Source organism: Thunnus maccoyii, chromosome 19 (genome assembly GCF_910596095.1).
Source record: "Thunnus maccoyii chromosome 19, fThuMac1.1, whole genome shotgun sequence".
In the NCBI taxonomy this organism is placed as follows: Eukaryota; Metazoa; Chordata; class Actinopteri; order Scombriformes; family Scombridae; genus Thunnus; species Thunnus maccoyii.
In genome coordinates, this window is record NC_056551.1 from 22,504,530 (window position 1) to 22,513,457 (window position 8,928).

At 39.0% G+C, this 8,928-nt stretch overlaps 1 protein-coding gene across 4 annotated transcripts; it reads right to left on the minus strand.

Moving 5' to 3' along the window:
* Positions 1-1,097: 1,097 nt before the first annotated feature.
* Positions 1,098-8,928, minus strand: LOC121885493 (probable global transcription activator SNF2L2). Of its 4 annotated transcripts, none has more exons than XM_042394990.1 (7): positions 8,641-8,928; positions 8,445-8,485; positions 6,198-6,427; positions 4,724-4,829; positions 2,550-2,651; positions 2,168-2,312; positions 1,098-2,078 (listed from the first exon to the last, which is right to left on the minus strand). In XM_042394990.1, exons 1-7 carry the CDS (start codon positions 8,711-8,713, stop codon positions 1,945-1,947), a joined length of 831 nt encoding a protein of 276 aa, XP_042250924.1. In that variant the 5' UTR covers positions 8,714-8,928; the 3' UTR covers positions 1,098-1,944. The 4 variants fall into 4 exon arrangements, with proteins under 4 accessions (XP_042250924.1, XP_042250925.1, XP_042250926.1 ...); XM_042394991.1 differs by having other exon boundaries at positions 8,445-8,588; positions 8,641-8,659; XM_042394992.1 differs by lacking the exon at positions 8,445-8,485 and having other exon boundaries at positions 8,641-8,722.

Genomic DNA, 8,928 nt, shown 5'->3' on the forward strand with positions numbered 1-8,928 from the left:
TCCTTTTGTTGCTTTCATTTCCTCACCAGAACACCTACAACATACAGTAACTTTAATGCATAACAGGACTTTTGGACTGATTTTCACATTTTCTGAGGTACTAGCAAGTTGCAAGCATGTGACTTGGCAAAGGCTCCCATGTTACCCACATGTCACATTACTTATGTTTTGATTTGTACCATTTAGCCCTCAACCTGACGTAAACTGAAGGCCGTCGAGGGGGTGGACGGCTGGGTGGGCACAGATTGGCTGTGACACTTCCACAGATGGGCCCCTGTGATACATGACGTATAAACCAATCATGATGGAGGACATGATTGAAGCATATGAGAGAGACGATCATGAAAATTTAAACATCAATCACAGGCTACGCGAGCACAGATGGCAGGGGTTCTAGCAGACTGTGGATACTAGAACTCATGCCTTTAACGGACCCGCATGTCCACCTCAGGATTTGCTTTAAAGGAAACTATTACTCAAAAAGTACAATATCAGTGTGCTATTAACTGGTCGGAAACATTTTATATGCACTATGGATCACTCAGTAGTGGTGTTAAAAATTACCTTTCAGTATCTCCATATTAATTACTGTAGTCACTGTATGTACTTGATGAAGTGAAGTCACATCACTTGCATTTTGTGCATCATTTTGTGGAAATAACAGTCATATTCTAATGAATTACTGCATTAAATAAATAAATAATAAAGAAAAGAAGTGCTGCAAACACCTTGGTAAACACATAAATGAAAGCTGACACTTTTTTCTTAAGCATGTGCTTAAAACAACACTCCTGGCAACCTGAATTACAAACAACCAAACAGTTCTCTTGCACCACCTATTGGCATATTGTCAAAAATACATACAGTATTTATTCTTGACAGAGTAATGCTGACTCTGTGCTGTAGACTCTGTGCTGTATGTGATATATATTTGTGCTATATTTCAATTTAAACCTCTGTCGGGGAGCGTTCGATACTACTTCCATCCTGTTCTGGCATGGAGTGGTTTATAAATTAATTAATAACCACTATATGACAACAACAACAACAACAATGAAAACTAACGCTACCAATAATTACAAACCAGTTGGACTTTTTGGTAAAATTTATTTTGCAAGTGTTTAAATGATACATGTTTCCAGGGATTGTCTTAACAATGATGTCTTCCATTTCTCCCCTACAACCAGTTGTAGTTTTTACTTACTGTTGACACAAACTGTACAATATGAGAATATACTGTAGCACAAGGGGCACAAATGTTCAACTTGAGTACCCTTGATTAGATCCAAACATGTTCCATCAAGTATCAGAAACAGACAAAAGGTATACTGTCGGTACTGGTATATGTCAAGTCTCTTTGACTTAATACTTCCACTGTGGTTTTTTTTTATCAAAGATGTATCATCTCTAAAATCAGATTCAGAGATTTTAAACAAACTTACAGTGTTCTTTAATTCTCATTTTTCTTTAAAAAGACCGTCCCATGTGCTTCGACTCATTAGCCCTGAACACATCAACATTGTCATCAGCGGGCGCTGCTCTGGAGGAGCCAGCTTCAGGAGAGATATACTGTACATATCATGCTCCAAGACATATGAAGGCATTTCATACAATCAAATATATTGATTAAAAACAGTCAGTGAAACTGGTTTTTTACATAATATCTGCAGAAGCAATCACAGGGACTAAGGCAGATAAATTGAAAATTATAATTATTGTAAAAAGACCAGCTAAATTAAAAGAACAGCACTATGTGCAGCAAGACGTGTGAGTCGTTTAAAAGAAGAAAGCATTGTTCCATAAGTGCCTTTCTTTAAGTGGTCCTTCCTACTTTATTTTCAAAGACCTTTCTTTTGCTTAGAAAATCAAAAAACCAATGAAAAGGGATGTGGCAGAGAACAGACATGAACAGGAATACAAAAAAAGAAATAAGGACCCTCCAGTTCAACCTTCATCTTTTGTAGTGTTTTCCTCTAGATCCTCATCACTGTCTAAATCACTGTGGAGCCTTTTGGCCATGGTATTTCTGCGTCTCTCGTCCTTGTTCCCCTTCTTTAGCTGAACTGGTAATGGTTTCACTGGTTATACAAAGAGAAAATAGGATGGGTTGAATGGAAAGCTATTGTAGTTGTATATTTCAAATTCTCTAGGAATAAAAAACTCTCACCTGCTGATTGTACAAATTGGTCTTCAGCTCTGCCGCCATTATCACTGTGACTGGCGGTAACCGTCTCTTTCTGTTCCTCGTCTGTGACAATTCTCTGTCTCGCACTCTCGAAAACAGACTTAATCACAATTGAATCCTCATAGATCTGCAGTGGTAAACAGAGATATGTGCACAAGACACACAGACGCAGACACACACACACACACACACACACACACACAAACACACAGATAATCAGAGCATGGGTTGTTCTTCACCACATCAAGATCCAAACCCATTTACGATTACAATAACAGCTCAGGACTATACAAAGCGTGAGCAGAATGGAGACTGTGAAAAATAATATTGCAGCTTTCAAATGAAAGAATTCCTTGGGGTTCACCTGAGATCCTTCCAAGTTATAAGTCTGAGCATTGTGACACAGGAGGAAAATATCCTTTTCCAAATCCCCCACACTTCTGTACTTGTGATTACGAACACGTTCCTGTGAAGCAGAGGGTCAGTATCAAAACCTTAAGGTGACCAGTGGAGTAAATAAGGAACTATTATACAAGAAAATAGAAGATTATACAAGAAAATAACACAAGAAAAAACAAAAGAACGATCCAAATGTTGCAGACAGCGTGGGCTTTTGTACAAAATGAGGACTGTGAGTTTTGTCCCCAATCACTTCCACTGCAAGTGCATCTGGAAAAGATCTTTTAATAGCCAGTATGAACAGGAGGAATGATTAGTAAAATCTCTTTTAATGTTCATAAGGGCACCTGACTGTTGTTTTAAGACAGACTTGAAAAATAGTGAACCTATCCTTTCAATTTGGAACAGAAACTACCTCAATGTTATGTCGACATAAATACTTTACCAGAGTAGATGATTTATGATTTTGTTTTATCTTTCAGAGATCTATTCTTTAAACCTTTTGATGTGTTACTGAATCTCAACCTTACAGCTCAAGTTTTCTGTAGCTATCAAGCTTGTTAAATGAAGCATTACTTGTGTTTGTAGCTGACTGATTAAGCAAGATGTTTTATATATGGCGTCACTTGCTGAGTATTCAAGAGACTCAAAAGTACAGTACAGTACAAAGGAAAGAAACAAAGTAGGAATATTCCACTCTTCTCTGCTTGGTAGCTTAGGTTTCAAGTTGAATGATTTTTGGAGTCAAGCCCATTGGTGTCATTCAAATGCGTTGGCTAGTGAGCTGTGGTTGATGGCTATTCCTGGTTTGTGTGCATCATACGTTATTTTTATTCATTGCGTCAACAAATGAAGATGCAATCTTCTTTTAGCGATGTCAGTCGGTCGGTCGGTCCACCCCCTTTGGTGCAGACTGAATCATATACCAATGACTTAGATGGATCACCGTTCCGTGATCCTCTGACTTTTCCTCCAGCACTACCATGAAATTGATGTTTTGTTGCTTTGAGTAAAATGTCTCGACAAATATTGGATGGATTGTCATGAAATTTGGTAAATTTGGGTGAATTGTATTAACTTTTAACTATTAACTTTCTCTTCCATTAAAATTTTAACTTGCATGATACGTTGGTTTATGACCAACCATCTGAGAATTGATGTCATTTCCATCAGCCTCTGCTGTACTTTGCATTTAGTTCAGGAAATGCTAACTAGGAATACAACTAACGTTTATTTTCATTATTGATTAGTCGATTGGTCTCCCAAAGCCCAAGATGCAACCTAAAATGTCCCAACAAACAGTCCATAACCTAAAGATACTCAGTTTACTTAAAATGATGAATCGATTATCAAAATAATTGCAGATTAATTTTCTGTCAATTGACTAATCGTTGCAGCTCTGATGTTAACAAGAAACACGCTAACATGGTAAACATTATACCTGCTTAACACTGCCATGGTGCTGTAGCATTGTCATTGTAAACGTGTTAGCATGCTGACGTTAGCACTTAGCTCAAAGCAACTCTCAGTACAGCCTCAAATCGCCACTAGACTTGCTTTGTTTCCTAACTTTACTTTACATCTAAATCTAAAATAAAAGATGTAATATACAATACTAAATAAGAAGATTTCATCCATTGATGTCACCTCCCTCAAGTTTCAAGTATCTTAAATACTTCCCCAGGCAATGAATATCAAGTTAAGTGAAGCCAGTCAAATAAAGATCCAAATCATTAAATTCGGTACTCAAATCTGACTTGGGTCATATCCTGTCACTCCACTCCCTCACCTCTGGTAGCTTATAGGTAGCAAATAATTTCACCAGTAATACTGCACTTTTATTCTTTGAATTGGTTTGTGATTTGAAGTATTTGAAGAATTCAAAGTGCATAATTCAAAGAAATAATATGCAATAAATGAAAAATACATCAAAGTTTAAGTTGTAATGATAGTTAAAAGTTTAAGCATATTATATAGTTGACACCACATTAAGTGTTTTGGTAGTCAATACACTGTTGTGTCTTTGATGTATTATGTATCTGTTGGAGTTTCATCTCCCTTTATGCCCTTGATTTTATTTCAGCGGCAAAGCTAACAGTGGTATCTGTATGCAACTTGAAGGTTTTCAATGACACATACCCTGATCCTTCTGAAGTCCACAGGCTTTCGGATCAGCTCGTAGTACTCAGGTACCTCCTTCTTAGAGGGAAGCTGAACAAATCCTTTACTTATCTGTCGACCCAACCTGGAAGCATAATTTGAAAGTTCACATAATCTCACTTTATCAAGAAACTATTTGATGATCATGTCAGTATAAGGCTGACATTTACAGAAGCCCAGAACAACCATGGTTGCTCATAATGTCTTTAAGGCTTAGGTAATGACTTATCTTGTTATCTTGGGATAACAAATTCTAAATTTGCGGTGCTCATTTTCCCGTTTCAAAGCCGTTCCAAGATAATGACTCAATCACACTGTTATCTGCAGTTATCAGATATTGTTTCCTCTTAGTCACCAGTTAAATGTCTTCACAACACTAGATAACAAAGATGCCACAATCCCAACTTGATTGTGCCAGTGATGTCGAATCCTTGCAGAACTGATACAAACAGCACTCAAATATGTCTTTATAATATAAGAAGCGAAGACTTTCAAGGTAGGTTTGTTTGCAGCACTGAATTATTATGTTGGAATAGAGAAATATTTATTCCAACATAACATATGTATTTATATATTTTCAGCTTGATCCAGAAGCAAGTGATGAAATGAGGCTTGAACTACAGCAAAGATATTAAGAGTTGTGACCCTGGTTTATGTAACTCAGCTACTGCAAAACTTGAATGATGCAACAGCTAAGAAAACTGGATTCTGATCTCCATCACAGAATTTATACAATGAATTTTTATTGTGTGGATTGTGTTGCTTCTATTGGTTTGAGCAAACTAGCTGACAGACAAACTAATATAAATGTTATTGTAATATTGTATATTTTTTTTAAATTAGCCACACTAACAATGACAAACTCTGCAAAACTATTTCTTACTAGCCTCGAGTGTAGTTTGTGTTTAGTGCTGCTATAGCACTTGCTAAACATGTTGTGGCTGCATGTTAGCATGCTCGGGTTAGCATTTAGCTCAAAGTACCTCTATGTCTAAGTTTAACTTCACAGAGGTTATCTTACAATATTCCACCACACAGATTGATTTGTTTTAAAAATAGATTAAAAACAAAACAAAACATCAGGATGTCAGTTTAAAAGTCATGATGAGAAATAAAATCTGATATTTTAATTATTATATAATTAACGTGTTTTAGTGACATGAAGATTTTGAAAAAGCATGGAAAGACATAATAGTTATAGTATTCTGGAATAATAAAATTATGAATTGATGTTAATTGCCTTTGCATACACTAATAAGATTATTATGTTGTCATTTTGTGTGAATAACTGAACTGGCCTCAACAATTTGGGCTCTGGGCTTCCATAAACTTAACTGTTAATATGTGAAAGCAAAACTGTTTTTCCAGTTAGTTCATGCATTTGGACTAATACATTAATATAGTTGCATCAAAGAGTCAGAGTCACAGTCCACGAATAATTAAGCGTCCTCACCCATCCTTGTAGTTAATAACCATATCAACCAGTGTGTTCAGTTGTCTGGTGAGCTCAGGTGGATTAGGAGGCAGTTTCTCAGCCGGTGGACGTCCTCGCTTCCTTTTGACCTTTTCGCCAGTTTCCTGCCCGGCCTGGAGCTCTTTCTCTCCATGACGATCACCTTTACGCTTCTTCAGACTGATGTCCTCTTCCATCGCCTCCAGGGAACCGTTTTCTCCTGCTTCAGGCTGCAGGAAGAAGGAGCAATGGGTGGGGACATCTAACAAACAAACTCAAACAAAACTTATAGGTGGTAGAGTACTGTGATATGGATGAAACATTGCAGTATAAAACAAAACATACACTGCAGATATTGTACACACAAAGCCTGCCACCTTCTTCCTTTGTTGTTAAATTCATACCTCAACATAACAAAGACAATAACAACTGGGGAACGGTAGGAAAGAAAGACTGATTTGCATTCAAAACTCTTCCATTTCCATTTATTTCCAACTCTTCCTCTGACTTTCATGTGACAGTCGTGATGCTAGAAAACAGTAGACCTTTCCAAACATTAATTTGCCACAAAGGCCACAAACCTGAAGCACTTCAGGCAGCACCCTATAGAGTCGAAAAGTCTAAAACCCTCAAATTAAAGCACTTGCAATTTCCAGCTAATTAGCAGCACTGGCTGGAGTTTAAGCATTCAGATTTATAGAGTATGGTTTTGTATTTGAATGACAGAGGGGTTATTTATTTATTTATTTATTACAATAGCATCCGAATTCGTATTAACTGGAGCGACCCCGACTGCTGTGCTGTCTCTGCAAATTTAGGACAGATTATTTTATTTGGAGGCTTTGATGTCAGATGATTATCGAGGGGAGGCAGAATTTTTTTTTTTTTAAAATTGCACAATGAGTGTGAATACATTTGAAGAATCCACGCTATATCAAATCTAAAATGGCCAATATTACATTGAACATTAACGCATATTTTTCCTGGTTTGCATTTTGCTTTCATGCACACAAATGAGACAGGAACATGATTTTAGTTGTGTGGTGTTGGACAAGTGTGCCTGCTGCATCCTGACTTATTTTCAACCATTTCATTGCTCCTTTTTCTGACTATCTGCTGCAACCACTGTATTTCCCACAAAGGCAATTAGAGGCCAGAAACATGAGTATGCATGCAGCAAGAGCGACTCTAGCAGCAGCAGCAGCAGCAGCGGCGGCGGCGGTGGCGGAAAGAAGCAGCAAACCCGGCTGGAGAGAAGAGGAGGGAGGAAATAGAGAAGGCATGGTGTCCAATCCACACAGAATATTGATGCATCAATCAAACAGGCACATACAGCAGCACTCATAGCATAGCCTAATACAGCATGCACTTGTGAAAATGTATTTCTCAAGGACAGAGATGATACCATGCTGAAATACTAGGGCTATATTCTGCACACACTGGTCAAAGGAACAGTAACAGCACCATGCAGAATAGTTACTGGAAAAAATGATAACAATTGCCAAGCCTCAAGAAAATATGACTGCTGGTGGCAAACGCTGTGATAGAGAGAGAAAAAACATCAAAACGCATGCCTGCACTCCCCAACCAAAGAGACATGGCAGGGAATTGAGTTAGAAGGAGACAACAACACTAGAGAGGTAACAAAAGAAATCCTGCTCATCATCGCTCGGCTCAAACGTAGGCTTTGAAAGCCCCGCTACTCTCTCTAAGGGGCTGCAATCGTTCCAGCGGAATACTGGAGGGATAGAGGGGTAATCCTCAAAGATGTATCTACAACACAGCTGAGAGCTGCCTGATTGACTGTGCATGTGCGAGTGGAAGGGTGTCAGTGTGTGCATGTGATGCTCCATGCCTGTGCTATCTCCTAACAAGCCTGCCTCTTCCCTGACAAATCTGGCAAAGATTCCTTCTCATCTGTTACAACACACACCTACACTCCCTCTCTTCTGTCCCCCCCCCCCCCCCCCCCCCCCCCCCCCACTCCTGCTTGCTCACACAGACACACACACACACACACACACTTCCACAGAATAAACTCAGAGACACTCACTCTCCTTCCCTGGCTCGCACGCGCACGCGCACATAGACACGCACGCACACACACACTCTCTCTCACACACACACACACACACACATACACATATACACACACACACATTTTATCCATCTCTTCCTCTCTTCCCATGCGATGTAGCCTGGCTGAATCCTGAGCCCGAGAAGAAAGACATGGAGGAGGATATTTACCTGACTGCAATCTGCAGGCTGGCTATCAGGATCGACTGCAGCTGTGGGGGAGAGAATTAGCAAGCCAGCATAGCGGCGAGCTGCTAGTCTCTTCATCAGCTGATCACTCAGAAGCAGAGCCCAGAAGGGGGGAGAATAAAAGCGCTATGTTTTCATTTACAAATCAATGGGCTGGGGGAAAATACAAATGCCATACCCATCTCCTGTCTGCAGCTCTCCGAAGTCTTTTTCCTGACTCTGGAAGGCCCCGAGCTTGTCTCCCTCTGCATGTTTTTAATATCGAGTGTTGCCAGACGTTTTTTTTTTTTCCTCCCTTCCTACCCTGCTGTTAAAGTTATCGGGTCCATTTTTTTATTTTTTTTATTATTTTTTTTTTTCTCCTTTAATTTTGCATCGCGTTTCAGAGGGAGCGTGGCATTCAATGTTAATGCAGAGATCTTCGAAACACGAGTCCAGCCTGCAGCAGTAAAACGGACACTCATGG